The sequence below is a fragment of the Moschus berezovskii genome, chromosome 21 (assembly GCF_049115385.1).
Source record: "Moschus berezovskii isolate FMDL1 chromosome 21, NW_MosBer_1.0, whole genome shotgun sequence".
Lineage (NCBI taxonomy): Eukaryota > Metazoa > Chordata > Mammalia > Artiodactyla > Moschidae > Moschus > Moschus berezovskii.
Window position 1 is genome coordinate 55,235,722 of NC_142480.1, and position 20,778 is coordinate 55,256,499.

At 43.8% G+C, this 20,778-nt stretch overlaps 1 protein-coding gene across 4 annotated transcripts in view; it reads left to right on the top strand.

Moving 5' to 3' along the window:
- The window catches only part of SLCO3A1 (solute carrier organic anion transporter family member 3A1), a 402,379-nt gene extending 383,003 nt beyond the window's left edge, over positions 1-19,376 (top strand). For 2 of the 4 annotated variants that reach the window (XM_088829680.1, XM_088829682.1), the window contains one exon: positions 4,382-5,050. In XM_088829680.1, the coding sequence (XP_088685806.1) occupies positions 4,382-4,464 (83 nt within the window). In that variant the 3' untranslated portion in view covers positions 4,465-5,050. Of the gene's footprint in view, positions 1-4,381; positions 5,051-19,153 lie in introns of those variants that run through there. The other 2 variants (XM_088829681.1, XM_055417741.2) reach the window with 2 other exon arrangements.
- Positions 19,377-20,778: the final 1,402 nt, after the last annotated feature.

Sequence of the window (20,778 nt, forward strand, 5' to 3'; positions counted from 1 at the left end):
CAGTTGGTTAGGGACCCAGGGGTAGAGACCCTCCACTGAGAGAACCAGCAGAGCAAGTTCAGAAACCTTCCATAAAGGACCAGGTGGTGAGCATTTGGGCTTTGAGGGCCACAGAATCTCTGCAGCCTCTACTCTTTTGTCAGAGCAGGGATGCAGCCCCAGACAATGTGGAAACAGATAAGCGGGCCATGCTCCAATAAAGCTTTATTTATAAAGACAGTCAGTCTCTGGATGTGGCTGAGGGAAGGCTGTAGCATGCTAATCTGTTCTGGAGAACACCGAGGTCTGAAGCAGCATGGCATCCACTCCAATGGACTGTAGCAGTGGAAGTTGCTGGACCCTGGGCTGAGTCATGAATTGCTGCTGCTGCTAAGTTGCCTCAGTCGTGTCCAACTGTGCAACCCCATAGATGGCAGCCCACCAGGCTCTGCCGTCCCTGGGATTCTCCAGGCAGGAACACTGGAGTGGGTTGCCATTTCCTTCTCCAGAGTCATGCATTGGAACAATCTAATTCAGGTACCCCATTTTCCAAGAATGAGGTAAGTATCCCATTATTGTCAGGGTTTACAATGAAAGGAACAGGATCTTTCTCCTGTGTAATGAGGGGAATTGGAACTGTACAATCTACAGTCTCTTTCAGTCCTGACACTCATTCCCTAGCTCTACCAGAGTAATCATCCTTTTTTGTTAAGTGACAGAAGTGGGCATGGGAGGGAACAATGTAGGAACTCGACAAAAAAGAATGAATCCAGATACTGAATAGTATTTCAAATTTCTTCCCTCCTTTCCACCAATATGAACAGTGGCACTAGAAAGCTATTTAATAATAGTAGCTAATGTTTACCAAGCACTTACAATGAACCAGCGTACAGTAGTTAAAGAATCCACTTGCCAGTGCAGGAGGTGCAAGAGATACAAGTTCGAACCCTGGGTCAGGAAGAGCCCCTGGATGAAGGCAACGCAACCTACTCTAGTAGTCTTGCCAGGAGAATCCCACGGACAGAGGAGCCTGGCAGACTGTAATTGCAAAGAGTTGGACATTACTGAGCATGCACGCATATATACATAGTCCTGTGAGGCAGAAACTGTTAGTAAGCTTCAGTTTATAAGAGAAGAAAATGAGGCTGGGGAAGCTTTCAGAATTGGCTCAAGGTCACAAAGCAGAGATTCAAACCCAGGTCAACAAATCCAAAGCTTGTGTTCTTTGCCTTTTTGGATACTCCCTCCATACTGGGCAAGAAATGAGGGACCCCTTTCCTCCTGTTCAGTTCAGTTCAGTCGCTCAGTTGTGTCTGACCCTTTGTGACCCCATGAATCACAGCACGCCAGGCCTCCCTGTCCATCACCAACTCCCGGAGTTCACTCAAACTCATGTCCACAGAGTCAGTGATGCCATCCAGCCATCTCATTCTCTGTCGTCCCCTTCTCCTCCCACCCCCAATCCCTCCCAGCATCAGAGTCTTTTCCAGTGAGTCAACTCGTCGCATGAGGTGGCCAAAGTATTGCAGTTTCAGCTTTAGCATCAGTCCTTCCAAAGAACACCCAGGATTGATCTCCTTTAGAATGGACTGGTTGGATCTCCTTGCAGTCCAAGGGACTCTCAAGAGTCTTCTCCAGCACCACAGTTCAAAAGCATCAATTCGTCAGTGCTCAGGTTTCTTCACAGTCCAACTCTCACACCCATACATGACCACTGGAAAAACCATAGCCTTGACTAGACAGACCTTGGTTGGCAAAGTAATGTCTCTGCTTTTTAATATGCTGTCTAGGTTGGTCATAACTTTCCTTCCAAGGAGTAAGCGTCTTTTAATTTCATGGCTGCAATCAGCATCTGCAGTGATTTTGGAGCCCAAAGTAGGAACTTCCTATTCAGAAGACTTACTCAAATGGACTACAGGGCTCCCTACACTCTCACAGTCCCCCAACAACTAAGACAGTCGTATCAGTTGTATTGCAGAACACAGATGTATTCTGGGGACATCCATTCTTCATGTTGTTATTCCCAGACTTAATCACAGAGCCAAGAGATCAACACACATAGATTGTTCTATTAGCAGGTAGGTAAGAGGAACCAGGAGATGTCTCTGCTCTGATGCATTTGGAAACGCAATTTCAAAGTGCTGAGGTGTCTGGGAGACAGTCCTCAGTGCTGGTCATCAGCATCGGTGGGAAACCCCAGACACCGTTTCCCACCTGGCACCCCTGAGGTCCTCAGCATCAATTTCAGGAGCTCGACTCCAGCCCAGGGCATCAGGCACTGATGCTGGCCACTAGTTGGAGCTACGTCTTGCTGTGTGATCAGATACTACGTTTTTAGGAACAGTTTCTAGGCATTTCAATATTTGTATTAATGTCTGAGGCCAATCAATAATTGAAGATTAGCACAAATTCTGAGTCTTTTTCTGTAAAATAAAGTGATTATGTTCTCTTACCAAGAGCAGATGGAACAACTATAGTAAATTTTTTGGAGGTTTAACATTCTGTAGGTTGAGATTTTACTATCCCATTATATCACAGAAAATAATGTTCTTCTTAAATTCATGCCAACCTAATAGAAGGTAACTCTCATGGTGCTGGGTTTGTCAAAATTGTTGGATTTTATAATCGAAGGCGATAAAATGAAGTAGAAGTAGGTAATATAGGAAATTTCATTATAAGAGAAACTCACCTAACACAAAAATTGTGCTCTAGCCCAGCCTCTTAATGGAGGAAAGAGTCCAGGTTTATTAAGAGGTTGCTACCCTCATGCCCTGGTGGTTCAGGTGGTAAAGTATCTGCCTGCAATGCAGGAGACCTGGGTTCGACCCTCGGTTGGGAAGATCCCCTGGAGGAGGGCATGGCAACCCACTCCAGTATTCTTGCCTGGAGAATCCCCATAGACAGAGGAGCCTGGTGAGCTACAGTCCACGGGGTCACGAAGAGCTGAGCACAACTGAGTGACTAAGTGCGCGCACACACACACACACACACACACACACACCCTCCTGCCAGGGACCTTAGCAGCTTTCTCACACCTTCCTTGTGAGGTAAGTATCATTATTCCCACTTTACAGATCAGAAAACCAAGGCTCAGTATACAAAAGCTTCCCAAGATCACACAGCTAGTTAGAAAGTCACCACAGGCCAATGCCAGGTCTGTCTGACTCCTGAACCAGTGTTCTTTCCATGACACTACAAAAGCCACCAATCTGAGAACACAGAGCTGCCTTCTTAGATCTGATGAGGCCTGTAAGGCATCTACTATTGGAAACCACCACAGAAGTCTATAGTTTTGTAGAGAAATGAGCCAAAAGCTGGAGGTGAAAACTTCAGAGTTTGTCTACAGTCACAGAAATCTAAAATAAGAAAAATCTCCTTTTTCCTTTGGTAAACGCTGGAGATCTTTAAAAACACTCCTTCCTTTTTCCCTCTGAGCCATGTCGGCAAAAGCTGACCAGCTCCCCATTGTCTTCTACCTTTATTCATCTGCGCACAGGAAGGAACCCCAGCTCTCTCACATCCATCCTGCCTTCCCCGACTCCCTGCCCCCCCTGACTTCTAACAAAGCCTCCAGGACCGTAAGAACTCAGACCTTGTGAAAGTTGAGAAAGGATGCACCAAACTGTCCAGCTTCCTCTATAAGCCAGACCTCAGCTGCAAAAGAAAGGAGAGACATTACCATCTTTTGCACCAGAGTCTAGAGAAGACAGGAAAATGAGTGAGGATTCTATGGTTCCACTGCAGCTCTCATTGAACCGGAAGGCTGCATGTCACGGTCATGGAGACCTCCACGGCTTGTATATCATGATAGGGACTAAGCTGGGTTTTTCATGCCTTTTATGTGAAGCCACAGCATCTATTTCAGAAACATGGCAGAGGCTTAAAAACCTCACTCCAACAAGGAGATTCTTTGGCTCAGCAGGTGGTGACCCTCTCTGGCTGAATGGAAAGTAAACTGGCCCCAAATGCTGGTGGAGAAAGCATAACATTATGATGCCAAGAGGTTCTCTCTGGCACAGAGCCACCTCTTCAATAGAGATTGCAATGACAGTGTCCTGGAACACAAGGTCTGTCACCGGTGACTCAGATAAGATGAAGATACGTTAAAGATGGAGTTGCATCTTATTCATTCCCATAGAGTAAACTTCTGCATGGGCATTGGCATAGATACGTATAGATAAAGGCTTCTCGGAAAGATTCCGCCTACATAAAGGTCTTTGGGCTTGGAGTCTGGTTCCCTGGGGTGATGTGGAGCACAACCTAGCATTTTATTGACTTCCTGCTCTTATCCATCCCACTGGAAAGCCAGGATGCTGTTATATAAGCCTAAAATATAAGTAGGAAAACTGGAAAAGACCGATCTCTCTTTCCTCTTGGCTCTCTTCCCCCTCTTCCCCTTTAGGCACAGAATACCAAGACACTGAGGCTGAGAAAACCTGCCCCGAGTCACAGTCACCTTCAGAAGACTCCTTTGTGAGAAGCTGAGGGCCTGGCCCTCTTCCTGCAGGGGACAGCCCGCCACCGCCCACAGACCTCGCAGGCCTGACTTACCGTGCTCTGCCCCGTCCGAGAACCCAAGGGTCCCCGTGGGGCCCATCCGGCCACTGTGTGGTCCTTTGAGGCCCCAAGCACAGGCCTGTGACGAGGACTGAGCAGGTGTCTGTGGCCCGGAGTCCTCCAAACCCCTGGAGTAGGCATTTTCCTGGATCGCTAAAGAGTCCTATTGGCCTGGTGTGCAAATTTCTTCTGCCCACCACCGCTCCTTTGGTTCCTGTGGGGATGGCCTGCTGACATGCTTTAGAAAACCCCCTCTCTTGGAAGTGCTTCTCTGACCGGGGGCTCCAACAGTTCTTCAGAAAGCAGCCAAGGCTGGATTTCAATAGGAGGGGGTAAAAATTACTCTGTTTCATAGAACAGCGGCAGGGGGGGAAAGCACATACTCAATAGATTTTGAGTGTGGTAATCTGTATTTTTGCAGCTTATATTTTCCAGATGAGCAGTTTAGAAATATGTCATGTAAAGTACCTACTGTACGTTTGCTGAAAATTATATTAAAAGCATTATTTTAATTCTTCCTCGGTCTCAAGGAATCTCTATTATCTTTCTCTTCTTGTGTCTTTGGGTAGAACAATCCTGAAAAACTCTTAAAGAGAGTGTTTCTGGCTGTGTATGTTCTGTATTTCTGGGCTTTGAATTGTTCACAAGAGCACAGTCTTAGGAGCCAAAACAGACCTGGGTTCAACTCTTCACCCCAGCACTCCCTACCAGTGTGGCATTCAGGAAGTGACCTGACCCCTCTGAGCCTCAGTTTCATCATCTGTAAAATGGGAATACTGTCACCTGCTTTACACAATTGTGGTAAGGCTTCAATGAAATCCCATGTGAAGGCAGCATAGTGTCTCACAGAGAAAGGGTACTTGCTCATTGCTCCCCAGCCTCTGGCTGGAATTAGATGCTCTAAGACACAGCTATGGTTCCTATTGATCCATTCTGTAATCCTGGACTGACCATCTGGTTTTCCTTTTTGGTTCTCCCACTGTCTGTAAACCCCTGGGAGAGTGGAGAATGGCTTCTTCTCAGGGTACGCTGCCCAGGATAGTGTGTGACATTTGATGGATGTTCATTGTACAGTTGAAAGAATGAATGGACGATGAACAAACAACCTCAGACTCATCAACCTCTGGGGCTCTGACTTTAGCCCCACCCCTCTGAGGCAACCAATAGCATTTGCCTTTCTTTCTCTAGTTCCGTAGATCCTCCCACAGGCCTCACCCTATGGACGGAGTTCCAGTTGCCTTCCCAGTCTTTGTGAGGCCACTTCCTAATTGGCTAATTTCTCTGCTACATCCTTAGTCCACTGGTAGGACTCTTACCTCCTGTGGACGGTCAGGTTGATGGCTGCCGCCAATGTGCATATCAGAATCCTCACTACAATCATTACATCTCTGGCCAGACAGGAGCTCCAGGAGCTGATGCTCAGCCTCTGTCATTCGAACCAAAGATCCAGGATGGCCCCAACCCTTGTGTGGGGCTGACCCCGATAACTGACCCACGGTCTCATATCCCCTTCTAGCCGGGATCTTGCCCTCATACCCCCATCATTTGCATTTGAGCTCACCTAACAAAGCTTGTCAAGCTAGTATTCCTTGAAGCCTGCACCCTCCCTCGGCCCTGCGTGACTCTTACACTCTGGAATCTGTGGAGTCAGAAAAGCACATGCCTGGGTGAGTGACCTTCTCTGAGGCCCTATTACCTGGTTCCCTGGTGCCTCGAGGGCTTCTCTTCAACCTGACCCTGTTATTTGTATGATTGTTTCTTTTCCTTTCTCTTTTGCGAAACAGCATGCTTTATTCTTTCTGGCATAAAAAATCCCAAGAAAATGCGATTTCAACATTTCCCATCATGATGTGAAAAGATGCTGAAACAGCCGAAAAAGTGGTTAGTGATTCCTCATGGGAGCTGGGCTTCGTTTGCACTGGAAATTCAGTCGGAGGCAGAAGACGGAAGCAGGGGAGGGTATTGCCTTTGGCATCCATGCTCTCAGTCCAAAATTTCACATTTGTTTTTCATCTGCAGTCCAATTTCTTTCCTCTTGCTACCTTCTCCATCATCGAGGTGGTCAATTTGTGGAAAACTGACACTCCCCTCTATTTTATCTGAACTTCATAAAGACATCTTATTGGGGGAATCACGAGATTCATCCTTCAGTATTTAAGCAGGTCCATGAGAGAGCTGTGCACACAGGTTGTTCAAACAACTCAGGGAGAATAGACAGCTTAGATAATCCAAATGCCGCTTTCTTGCCGATGTCATATCACAGGCCACTGGGGCTTTGAACTACATATACATTTGTTCTATCTTGATCTAGATCTGAAAATCCAGCTTGACCTTCTTTGAGTCTCTGTGGAAGGGTTAGTTTTTGACTCAACTGAAATAAAAACAAGCTGTTTCTGTGGCCTTGGACGTAGATTCAGAACCACCACGACCACATCTACTTCACAAAGAGCTGCCTGTTTTTCTTTTTTAGGCTTTGTTATTTCAGGAACTCCTGCTAGAGAACTGTTTCCATAACTCTGCAGAGAAATGCCTATAATTAATGCAGAGGACACAGACAAGCTTTTGCTTTCCAGAAAGCACTTTAAAAAGTATCTTAACCTTTCTCAATTCTCACATTCCCAGGAGTGAAATGCATAAACACATAGTTACCAGATCCCTAGAGGAGGGCTTGCAGATCTTTGAGAGTGTTTCAATGGACAGTCTCACTTCCCTCTTCCCCCTAAGGCAATTAAGGGGTGAAATGAAGATAGCAAGCAGCCTGGAACACAAAGGCAGGGTGACGGATGCCTGAGTTCATCTGACCAGCATTCTGAAACACAGGCTCAGGGACTCAAACATGACATGGAAGAAGCCAGCAGCTTCCTTTGGAAGGAGAGTTCCTCCTGTGAGAGGCCTCTTATCACCCGTCACTGAGAACTAGCCCACAATCCCCTGTCACTGACAACTTGCTCACAGTCCCCAGGTGCAACTGAACCGTCTCCCAGTGAAATGGAGGTAGGAGCCTCTGTCTTCAGGCTTTACACCTCTTAGCTTAGCAACAGGCTCCTTTCTCACCCCAGAAGCTCAACTCACTCCCATTCCAACTCTTCCATTTCTTGGGGGCATTACTGTGCAGGAAGGCAACTAAATTTTCATAGTAAAATCAGTGCTCAATATGGGTTAAAAAAGAAAAGCTCACAAAGAAAATAGCTGTTCAGTTGTTTCTAAAATAATCATTGCCTCATTCTTTAACTCCAATGCAAATGACTAGACATTACAATGCAATGCTACGAAGGAAGACACGGGTCTTTTTTTTAGCTTTCTTTTATTGAAGTACAGCTGATATACAAATCTGTGTTAGTTTCAGGTATATGGCAAAGTGATTGATTTCTATATATTAAATCATTTTTCAGATTCATTTCCCTTATAGGTTATTACAAAATATTGAGTACAGTTCCCCGTGCTATACAATGGTCCTTGTTAATCTGTTTTATATAGTTAGTATGTATCTGTTAATACAAAGCCCTAACTTAATTCTCCTCTCCCTTTCCCCCTTTGGTAACCGTGTTTGTTTTCTATGTCTGTAGATTTATTTCTGTTTTGTAATTAACTTCCTTTGAATCTTTTGTTTTCCTTTTTAGATTCCACATATAAGCAATATTATATGATATTTGTCTTTCTCTGGCTTACTTCACTTGGTATAATAATCTCTAGGTCCATCCATGTTGCTGAAAATGGCATTATTTCTTTTTTATGGCTGAATGATATTCCACTATATATAGTGAAATATATATATATATATGTCATATATAGACTTCTTAGGCGGTACTACTGGTAAAGAATCCTCCTGCCAATGCAAGGCGCGCGAGTTTAATCCCTGGGTTGGGAAGGTTCCCTGGAAGAGGAAATGGCAACCTGCTCCAGTATTCTTGTCTGGAAAATTCAGTGGGCAGAGGAGCTTGGCAGGCTACAGTCCATGGGGCCACAAAGAGACAGGACTGGCTGAGCACGCACGCCTGCACGCGTACTACATCTTCTCTATCCATTCATCCGTTGATAGACACTTAGCTTGCTTCCATGTCTTGGCTATCATAAATAGTGCTTCTACGAACATCGAGATGTATGCCTTCAGCAGCACACTGGAGGTAAGATTTTATTTAAATGGCGACTTTCTCTGTGAATGTGACCCTTGAAGAACCATATCATTGCCCATCATTTCTTCAGATGCTATCAGCAGATCAGTCCTGAAAAAATGCTTGAGGCAGGGAACAGAGACAGAGAACCCAGACAGGTGGTGAGGGCAGAGCTTTAAAAGAAATCCTTGGCGGCCCTCTGTCTGACTTGGCCCCACCCTGTCCTTCAGGCATCCTGCACTTCTTGGCAATATGAGCTCTGGGGGAGATGACTGATATCCCTCCATCCATTTCATATTTCGAACTGACACATGTTAGGTTTAAAGCAAGGCCATGATTTTCAGTTAGAATGGATAGGACTCCACGAGGTTCCCCTGCACATAGTAGGTGCTGTACAGGTGGGGGCTGTAGGAAGTCAGGATGGCTTGGTGGAAAGAGCAAGCTAAAGGTCTGCAGCTCAGCTCAGCTGCTTGCTCACCTTGTCAGGTTAGCAAATCAGGTCACCACTCTGAACCTCGGCCCCATGTGGCTTTGAGATGGGAAGGTTTCAGCCTCCTTGCAGAGACATCATGAGAATCCATTGTAGGCACAGCCCCACATCCATCCCTGGTGGAGCTCAAGAAGTGATGAGTTTCACTGAGAAGACTTGTCTTCAGTCATTTAAATACAAAGCAACTTCCATTTACCAGTATTTGCTGCCACTCTGCTTCTTGGAAAACCCTCTTTCCTGCTGCATATTGCTCGCAAAATGACTTAATCAGTCAATTCCTTAATTTTTGGGGGTGATTCTTACTCATTAAAATAGCTTTTGCTTCACTTCTTAAGAGCTGGTCCTGGCCATCTGAGAATTCCTGGCACATCTTCCATTCAAGCCCTCCCCAACAAGGCAGACCAGACAGGCCTGTGGCTCTGGGGGCCTAGAATGAGGGGAAGCTTGGTCTGCTCTCTCTCCCCCACCACCTTCCTCTTCTCTGCCCAAACTCAGCTCCAGACCATGGTGTGAAAGTGAAGAGAGAAGAGAGGTTTGCTTACCAGACTGCCCAGGGCTAAGCTTGCTGCCATCACTGGTGTCCCTGCTACCCAAGCGCCTTCTGAAAAGTGCTGGTGTGGAAGCAGGCAGGCCCCAGGAAACCCAGCCCATCCCAGGCGCTCCCCTAGGCTCTATAGCTCCCTAGGAAACCCACAGCCCCCAATCTCCCCTTCCCCACTAGCCAGAGCTCAGGCATGGGGTAGGAACAGAGCCACTATTCCCAGATCTCTGTACTTGGTTGGTTCTGAGGGATCTCCTTGTCTCCCTCCTCCCTGGCTCCATCACTCCAGGGTGCTCCTGTGCCTTGGTCCAGCCTGCTCTGATAGCAGCAGAACAAGGAGGCTAGCCCCTGCCCCCAGGGTGCAAGATGTCAGCCTCCTCTTCTTAACATAACTGCAAATTTCACCAGCAGTTGCTTTGGGGACTCCATTCCCTGAATTTGGGGGCAGAAAACCCCCAAAGAGTGTCAATGTCACTCTTAACACACATCAGTTCTCTCTGAAATGGTAATCGCTCCCCTTCCACAGCCCTGTGTACTAGGAGCACAGACGGTGCACGGGGGAGGAGGGAGTTATCAGTGCCTGCTTTTCTGAAGAGGGAAACGCCCCCAGAGCTCTCGCCTGGCATGCCACACCACAGTATGCAAAGATCATTAAAAGAGGAAAGCCAACCAACAGGTGGCACTGACGACGGATGACAGTTCTCAAGAGAAGTCGCCCACCTTTTCATGCAAACAGCTGCCTTGCACCTGAGGTCCCTGCACCTCCTAGACTTCAGGTAGTTAATGACTTGCAGGTTTCACACTTAATCAAAGAGTATTGATCAAGGGTCTGGTATGGAGCCGTGTACCCTAAGAGACCCTGTGGAGAGATCCAAGAAAGCCTGGTACACAATAAATCTGCAATCTGAAGGAAAACAAGCCTCCATGTAATAAAAAGACCTTTGCAATATACTCTACATCCAGGCCCTATTATTAAGAAACAGAGACATGGCAGTAATGGGGATTCAGAGAGGAGAGAATCCCAAAGGACCAGGGCAGCCAGACGAGGAATTCTCAAGGACATGGGGTGTGCAAAGCCGTCCAAAGAACTCTCTCATTTAGGATGCAGGCATGAGGTTTTTGTAGACTTCCCCAAATGGCTCAGCAGTAAAGAATCCACCTGCAATGCAGAAGATGCAGGTTTGATCCCTGGGTCGGGAAAATCCCCTGGAGAAGGAAATGGGAACCCACTCCAGTATTCTTATCTGGGAAATCCCACGCACAGAGAAGCCTGGTGGGCTATATAATCCATGGGGTCGCAAAAGAGTTGGACATGGCTTAACAACTAAACAGCAATGATGTTTTGCCCTGTCGGTCGGAATGGGTTTCTGGAAGGAGGCAGGCTGAGACCACTGAAGTAAAATCTCTATGACAGATGTGAGGATAAGGATAACAATGTACCAGGCATTGGGCTAAATTCTTCACAAATGCTGCCTCCTCTTTTATTTGCAAACACCCTGTGGAGTAGGGTTTATTTCATACCAGCCTGTTGGCCTGGATTTGAAGCTAGCTTCCTCTACTTGCCATCTACAGGACTGCGGGTTTCTCACAAATAAGATGAAGATAATCAAGCCCACTTCATAGGAAGATGGGGGGATTCAGTGGAATAATGTATATAAAGCACTTCACACTCTGCTTGGGACCCAGAAAATGCCTATGAAATGCAAGGGCTCTTCGTCTAGTTGAGGACACAGGAAATTCAATTTCTCACATTGCCAGGTCACCTGACAGAAGATTAAATTTTTAACTGAGCTAACCTGCATGGGTAAATAATTACAAGAGCAATTATCTCCCTGAGGACAATTATTTGCCATCACCATTTGCACCCACTGAAATTACATGCCTAAGAAGCAGAGTCACTCATTGGCAGATAAACATAATTAAATTGGAAGAATGACATCCAATGGCTGATTGGATTAATAAAAGAAATTTATTCCCCAGAGGTATTTCAGAAATGCTTCTCCAAGCTGGATCATATTTTTTAAAGCCTGTACTCTGAATTCAAATTATGTATTAATTCCTTCCCCAAAATCAGCATGCATTCAACCCTTATAAACATCATGTACTTCTGAGAAGTTTCAACTAAGATGGTTTTATAAACCACACAGACACCAATCCTACTCTTAAGCAAAGATCAAGGGATCTATAAAAGACATAGGATTTCATGGTAAAGTCAATTCTGCAAGTACTTCAAGCGAATAATATGTTTCCATGTTTGAGAGTTTTATTTTAAATAGTAGGCAAAATGTGATACCTTGTAATCACTTTGCAAATTTAAACTATTTTTTGCCTTTAAACTCTCCAAGTTATCAAATAGTCAAATGCAGGTTTGGCTCAAAATAGCTTTAAAAATTGAGTTTACAAACTCTTTAATTCTCAATTTCAAAACAAGCTAGAAGTGATGAGTAGGGTCTACATTTATAGATCCTGAATGACAAAGGATTTTTCCTTTCCAATTTTGGGGTTAACCAATACTCTACTTGTTCTTATGAATACAGGTCTAACTTTTATTTCTAAATCTTTGCCCACTGTTTATCACTCCCCAAACCTCCAGATAGTTGGTGTCTGCTAGTTACCTGAGTGTATATGCAACTCTTTATTTATGAGTGTCGGTGGCAGTCTACACTCCACATCGGCATACTTCTTAGATGCTTGAAATACTTCTGTGAGGTAGAGATAAGAAAGGCATAAAGCTTTACTTTACTACCAGAAAAGTCCAGAAGATGAAAGGTGTCTTCTCAGGAGTGCTCACTTCACTCTGTCGTAGAGGAAAATTAAAACCGACTTACCAAGAATTCCAAGATGGCTGCCAGAGAGGACCACAAGCTTTTACTGGCCTGGAAGAACAGTTCACTTTCACATTTTCACACATGAAAAAGAAAATTTCACACAAAGCTGTTGCAGAAGTAAAAATGGTTATGTGCCATATCTACTGCACACTTTAAAATGACTCTCAGGGTCTAGAACAAGGTTATGTGCTTAGTAACTCAGTCACGTCTGACTCTTTCTGCCCAATGGACTGTAGCCTGCCAGGCTCCTCTGTCCATCAGGATTCTCCAGGCAAGAACACTGGAGTGGGTTGCCATGCCCTCCTCCTGTGAATCTTCCCAACCCAGGGATCAAACCCAGGTCTCCCTCATTCTTTACTGTCTGAACCACCAGGGAAGCCCAAGACCATGGTTAGCTTTGAGAATTTCAAGATACATTGAAATGTACCCTTAGACGAAACCAAGTTCATAAATTATCTAACCTGATAAGACTGCAGCTGAAGTACAACTAAATTGGTACTATCCTCAACTCCTTGGAAGAACATTTAATGATCTTTCTAAATATTTACCTGAAACTTTTGGTCTTAGAAAGATTCTCATACTTTTTCCTTTTTTAAATATAAGGTCATCTTTTCTAGCATGAATAGATGGCTTATCAAGGCAATTAGAACACCACAGTTGTGTGCATAAATTAGGTGGTAAGTTGATGTTCACCACTTCTCTCACCTGTGTAGGCTCAGATTCACATCTGATACGTCATCCCTTAATGGCAGAAACCTGCACACCCTTCTATCTGGGACACACTGCGTGTAGAGACATGGTTCTGTTGCCCAAGTCCTGATGAACAGAAAATTCCTACTTGCTTAGGAATTAGAAAAATCCTACCTTCTTTCAAATGTCTAAAAGAGCAGAATGCTAAGTCATAGCTACAGAGAAGGCCATACTCAACCGAGTTTGTTTACAAAGATTTTATTATTTTGTTCTTTAAAAAAATCTGAGTAATAATGATACTACCTCATCCATGAGAGCAACACACATAACTCATAAAAATGCCTAACAGAAATGCCTATTATTTAAAGAAAAACTGTAAAGCCATCTTCAAAGACACAGATAATAACTTGAAAAATAGAGAGTCCTACCATATTCCAAGATTGGATGACTAAATACTTGGAAAATGTGATTTATTTTTTCCTGTAATTATTGCAATACAATGCCCAAGAAAAACTCAATAGGAATTTTTATGGAATTCATAAACTGATTACAAAATTCAAAAGGAAATGCTCAAGAATAGGCACAGCAATTATGAACATAAAAATTAAAAACTGCAGTGTCTAAAGAGTAGCCTTCTCAAAAAGTCAACATTAATAAAATTCTAGTATTTTAAAAGGTATGGCATTTTTACAAGACTAGATGAATAGGTTGCAGACTCAGAAGAACAATTATAAACAGACACTAGAATGGGGGACTTAAAATTGCTGGGAAAATGCTGAACTATACAACTTATGGGTGGGGGAGAAAATTTGGAAATGAATTTGACTGATTGCCTCTCATCAGTGAAGAGTACATACCCTACATGGTCTACATAGTTGAGAATCTTTAAAAACTATGAAGATTTAGGAAAAACAGGAAGACGTATTCATGGTTTGGGGATTTCCTAAAAAGATTTGAAATGCAAAAATCTGTAAATAAAAGAATTGATAGATTTGACTATTTATAAATTAAAGTATCCACAATCTAAAACAGCATATATGAAATCTAAAGAGAATAGAATATTTGAAATATCTATAAATGACAGAGAACTACTGTCAGAACATATAATGAATCTCTCCATATTGACACAAAAAAGAGAAACAAGAACTGCTTACTTATGCAAATCTAGGGGTTGCCATTGTCTCAGTAAATGTCATAGAAAACAGAGCAAATAACATGAATGGGAGGTTCATAAAAGAGGAAACACAAATGACCTGTAGGTATTCAAACTTACTAGTAATTAAGAAAATAAAAATATTTTAAAAATTAAAGATCATCTTGACCTATCAGGATGGCAAAGATTTTTTTTGATAACATTTTGTGTCAGAGTACAGGGCAATGAGCTGGAGAATAAATTGGTATGGTCATTCCAGAAGACATTTTTGCCAATGTCTACTCTAATTTTAAATGCTCATATAGCATAATCCAGAAATTATGCTTCTTCACACACCCTAATTAAAGGTGTGTGGGGCAGGCAAGTGAAGGAGGCACCGTGACCTAGCAGGATCTGGGTCTTAAGGTCCCTGGGGATCAGGAATTAAGTTCCTGGCCAGTCTCTAATCTTTTCCCCCATTAAGACCTGCACAGAGAACGTGGTTGGGCACTCAGCTTCAGTTCCTTTGACCTGACATCCCTGCTATAACTGCCTCCCTTGGTTTAAATTCATCCATCCTTCAACATCAAGCACAAACATTATAGAGAAGCAGAGTGCTATCTAAGATTGGCTCATTAAGCCTGGCTTTTTGCCAATGGCTCAGGATCCAGTTTACATAGTTGTTCCCATGTGATGTCTTGCCAGCTCCAGTTATCTCCAGGATGACCGTGGCATCTTTCAAATCCAGGTTGGCCCCTCCACTGGGGTCTCACAGGCAAAAGCTGGGCTGGGAGAGGCTTAGTACACCAGTAAGCTCAGTGGTGAGTCAGTGAGAGTCCACTGATCCACATTTCCCCCACTACTTCACCAGGAGTGATGGTTTCTTGCTAGATCCCACAATCCTTTGCTCTCAGACCACTTATACTCATTGTATTAATCACGGTCCATATATTATATTCCTCTATTGAGATAGATTCCTTACAGACACTATCTTTTTTAATTATTTAGTCCTGACAGTGCTTAAGATAATCTCTTATACGTATAAAAATACATTAAATGTTTTTGATGCATTAAGTCAATTACTTCTCCAGTAGCCTAAAAAGGTAGACAACATTACCAGGTGCAAGGTCTGATACTCAGAGCTACTCCAACTATACACACCATCTAGCATTGACCAAATCACTCCTAAGATCACACGAGGAAGACCAGAACTGAAAATGTCTTATTCTCCCATCTCCTTTTAGCCTAAATAAGTCACTCTGGACTGATAATTCTTTTTTAATTGAAATATAGTTGATTTACAACATTGTGTTAGTTTCAGGTATATAGCAAAGTGATCAGTTATACATAAATATATGTATATACTGATATTCTTTTTAATTCTTTTCCATTATAGTTTACTATAAGATATCGAATATAGTTCTCTGTGCTATACAGTGAATCCTTGTTGTTTATCTACTTTATATGTAGTAGTGTGCTCTGTTAATCCTATTCTCCCAATTTATCCCTCCTCCCACTTTCCCTTTGGTAACCGTAAATTTGTTTTCTATGTCTGTGATTCTGTTTCTGCTTTGTAAATAAGTTCATTTGTACTATTTTTTAGATTCAATATATAAGTGATATCATATAATATTTATCTTTTGCTCTCTGACTTACTTAGTATGATAAGCTATAGGTTCATCAATGTTGCTGAAAACAGTATTATTTCATTCTTTTTTTATGGCTGAGTAAGGACTGATGCTAAAGCTGAAACTCCAATACTTTGGCCATCTCATGCGACGAGTTGACTCACTGGAAAAGACTCTGATGCTGGGAAAGGTTGGGGGCGGGAGGAGAAGGGGACGACCGAGAATGAGATGGCTGGATGGCATCACCGACTCTGTGGACCTGAGTTTGAGTGAACTCCGGGAGTTGGTGATGGACAGGGAGTCCTGGCATCCTGTGATTCATGGGGTCGCGGAGAGTCGGACACGACTGAGCAACTGAACTGAACTGAATATCCCATTGTATCCAGTACCCTATATCCAACTCTTCTGAAGAGACATTTGGGATTCCTTCTTTAAAAGACCCTCACAGTAGACCCAAGAGATTGCTTTTAAATGCACCCCTCCAGGCACTTGAAGGCACCACCACACCTGAAAAAAGTCTAACACCCACCAGAGTAAACCAGGTGTAGCTGGAGGCATGAAGTAATTTTCACAAATTAAGCAGGATCATTTCTCATTACACCAGATGGCAAGATGGAGAGACTTGTGGAACAGGGAGCCACTGCTGTTTTTCCTCCCTCTTTCTGCCCTATCCTAAATGAAAGTAGATTATCCCAGAGGGCAGCTGAGAAATAAAAATAGCAGCTGTTATTTACCAAGGCTTAGTTATATAGTAGCCATTGTCCTAGGTATTTCACATTTATCCCCACACTCAATTTTATAAGGCAGGTATAGTTATCTCATTTTTTCAGAGAAGGAAGGAGGTATTCAAAACCTCTGCTAAGTATGAGTGGAGCTGGGGTTTAAACCCCAACCTCTGTGACTTCTGTCTCCACTCGAGGGTGCTGGCTTCTCCTTTTCCAGTCGTAGGACACTTGACATCAGTTGGATGCTTCTGATGGGCATAATGGCTTCTGGGAACTGATGAAGCTCTGTGTTCTGAATGGCAAGCCTCCTCCTCTTCCTGTTCGACCAGGACAACCAGCCCCTGAGAGGATCTATTAACATCCACACAAGCCATCATGTCACTCACAGCTCTCTGGGCTCTGGTGGTGGTGAGAGCAGCACTGAGGTCAGCAAGTGTCAGCAAAAGAACCACCACTAATTGAATATGGCCACATCCAGGAAAATGCCAGCTCAGAAGCTGGAGACAGGATTCTCTGGACTCAACTCACTTGTGGGTGGGTGCATGGGTATGTGGGTGTCAGGAGAGGAGAAGGTGGTTCGTGGTCTGTGTCTTAGAGTTACTGACAAGGCCACAGCACTGATCAATACAACTTCCAGCGATGATGGAAATTCTCTACACTGGACTGTTCATCGTGGTAGCCACTTGGCACATGTAGCTTTTGAGCACTCAAAATGTGGCTAGAGCAACTGAGCAATTGAACTTTGACTTTGATTATAATTAACTTAAACAGTCACTTGCATCTAGTGGCTACTAAACCGGACAGTGCAAACCTACATCACACTACACCCCTTCTGAAGATGAAGGGGCTAGGAGGTGGAGACTCTACAGCAGAAGGTCACAAGTCAAAGGAATGGAAAGGGACCCTGGGCAAAGACACAGTCTGGATTCTTCAAGAAATTGCAGCCACCACTTTTTTTTTTTTTTTAGATTTGCATCATTATTTTTTTTTTGAGATGAAATCTATCATTCCAATTTTACTTTTTTATTTTTTTTAATTATTTTTTTTTATTGGAGGCTAATTACTTTACAATAGTATATTGGCTGGTTTTGCCATACATTGACATGAATCCGCCCCAGGTGTACATGTGTTCCCCATCTTGAACCCCCCTCCCACCTCCCTCCCCATCCCATTCCTCTGGGTCATCCCAGTGCGCCAGCCCCAAGCATCCTGTCTCATGCATCGAACCTGGACTGGCGATTCATTTCACATATGATAATATACATGTTTCAATGCCATTCTCCCAAATTATCCCACCCTCGCCCTCTCCCACAGAGTCCAAAAGACTGTTCTATATACCTGTGTCTCTTTTGCTGTCTCGTATACAGGGTTATCGTTATCTTTCTAAATTCCATATATATGTGTTAGTATACTGTATTGGTGTTTTTCTTTCTGGCTTACTTCACTCTGTATAATAGGCAGCCACCACTTCTTAGTCTTCTACAAGAAAAAAAAAAACATTTGCTGCAAGGTATAGAGACTGAAATAAAGCCATCTTTCATCCCCAATATCCCCATCTCTGGATTCTTCAAGGCTGGCTCTATCTCAGCTACCTCCACACTCTTTTCCAGGACTCTAAGGAATTTTAGCTGCTGTCTACCATTGCTGGAAGCTCTAAGAAACTAGACTCGAAGACTAGGGTCTCAATAAAACTCTAAGACTGTTCCAGGATGTTTCTGCCTAAAGAAATGCCAAGCAGCCATTCCTACCCTATTCCTTTCCATTCCACGCTGGCCTCAAGGGGATTCCACACACTTGCCAATGCCCCAGGCTTCAATTGAGCAGAAAGACACAACTGCTCTTGAAGCATCCTCTAACCTACCTAGGGGCTCCGTAATGATGTGACCCGACCCTGGAATGATTGACAGAAACTCAGGACACCTTCTTAGAACCCAAACCAGAGCTTCCTTCTGTGTATCCCCCACCCTGATTCTCTCCTTTCCCTCTTCTGTGTCAGAGGATTTTAATTTAGTGGAGAGGGGGAGAGGAAAAATTGCTTCTGACAGTCGTCATCATCCAAGGTGAGGAATTTTGATACTCAAAAGTCCAAACTTTTAAACTCTTCACTCTTTTCTGCTCTACCAACACTTTATTAAGGCAATAGTCCACTTCACAGGCTAGTTTAAATGGGAAAGGACTAAACATTTTCTTAAGGAGGAGATGGGAGGGGGAGAATAACTAGAAACATGTTGCTTGTTAATCTTGCAACATGTTTTTATGCCACCAGGCACAAAAATTCAAATTCAAAACTCTGAATCAAAACTGCAGCAAAATTTACAAAACCTCCTTCTCGCATTCCAGTCTCCAGATACCTCACAGCTGAAAAGATATTGGCTCCATTTTTCTTGAAAGTAAAAGAAGTAAGTACTGAGAAGCCCTTTGCTTATTTCCTCATGCCAACATCCTGGCCTTGCATTTGATCTGATCTGCAGGCTGGAACCTGGCCATGCTGTTTTCCCCAAGGACCTGTGGAGGGCTGCGGTCAGCTGGTACTCAAGAAATCCTACAGGAATACTGATGTGGTGGAGTTCACTGCCAGCCAATGATCTCCAGTTCCCTTTTCTTCCTCACCATCTCCTTGGGAGCAAAAGAAGCCTCACTGAGCGTCTGTGCTTCAGGGACGAGATAAACTGAAATCTCACTCTTTTCCCATGCTAGGGTAAAGAAGGTTCCCGTGGGCTTCCAAGAGCTACTTCTGTTTCTAAAGGCAGCCATGTCCTGTGGAATCTGAAAGGCATCTTCACAATTGAGGGCTTCCCTGATGGCTCAGACGGGGAAGAATCTACCTGCAATGCGGGAGACCTGAGTTCAGTCCCTGGATTGGGAAGATCCCCTGGAGAAGGAAATGGCAACCCACTCCAGTATTCTTGCCTGGAGCGTCCCATGCACAGAGGAGCCTGGTGGGCTACAGTCCATGGGGTCGCAAAGAGTTGGACATGATTGAGCAAATGAGTGAATGAATACAGGTCATTTAGACAAGAATCCGTAGAAATAATAAACGCAGATAGGGTTGAGGAAATATACATTTTTCCATCTTTGTCTTAAGTGGGTAGCTTCTTATGCGGATAAACCATAATCAAACCAGGGAATCAAAAAATATAATACAGCAGCCATTTTCTAAGCACTAACAAGTCTATGCTAGTCCTGCCCTCAGGGATGTGCATCTAGCAGGCAGGTTAAGGTCAAAAACACAGTTAACGAGAACACAAAGCAAGAGACAGCAGTCCTTTAAAATGGATGTTAGCCTCACTAACATACCTTTCGCTCTAGGATTCAATGAGAGCTGAAATAGAGTCTCAAACAATTTAAACATGTATTGACCCCTCCATAACATTGTCACTCCTTAACTTCTTTATTATTTTTTTTAATGTGGACCATTTTTAAAGTCCTTACTGAATTTGTTACAATATTGCTTGTTTTATGTTCTGGTTTTGTGGCCTCCAGGCATGGCGGATCTTGGCTCCCTGATTAGGCATCCCCCTGTGTTGGAAGGCATAGTCTTAACCACTGGACCACTAGGGAAGTCCCAGTCCTTTAGCTAAAGTATGTGCTGTGAATGCTTTGCTAAGTTGGGTGTTTCTTTCTTGACTTCTAAGTGGAAAGACACAGCGTCCGTTCTGACCACCAAATCGTGGCACATCTTCAGGGTGAAGGAGGGGCAGTGGTGCTGCTGCTTACAGAAGCCATGCTTGATTCAGCAGAACACAAGCCAGTGGACACTGTGCTTCCTTCCGCTGGAAGGAAGAGACAAGGATAACCCAGGTTGTGGAATCTCTTCTCTATCATACTCAGCCTGACGCTCTTCCCATATATTTTCTTATTTATTCCTCCCAATAGTGAAGTATTACTATATTGATGCAACAGAATAGTGCTTTTGAAATGTTACTGTCATTCAGTCGCTCAGCCGTGTCCGACTCTTTGCGGCCCCACGGACTGCAGCACGCCATGCTTCCCTGTCCTTCACTCTCTCCCCGAGTTTGCTCAAATTCACGTCCATTGAGACGGTGACACCATCCAGCCATCTCATCCTCTGTTACCCCCTTCTCCTCCTGCCTTA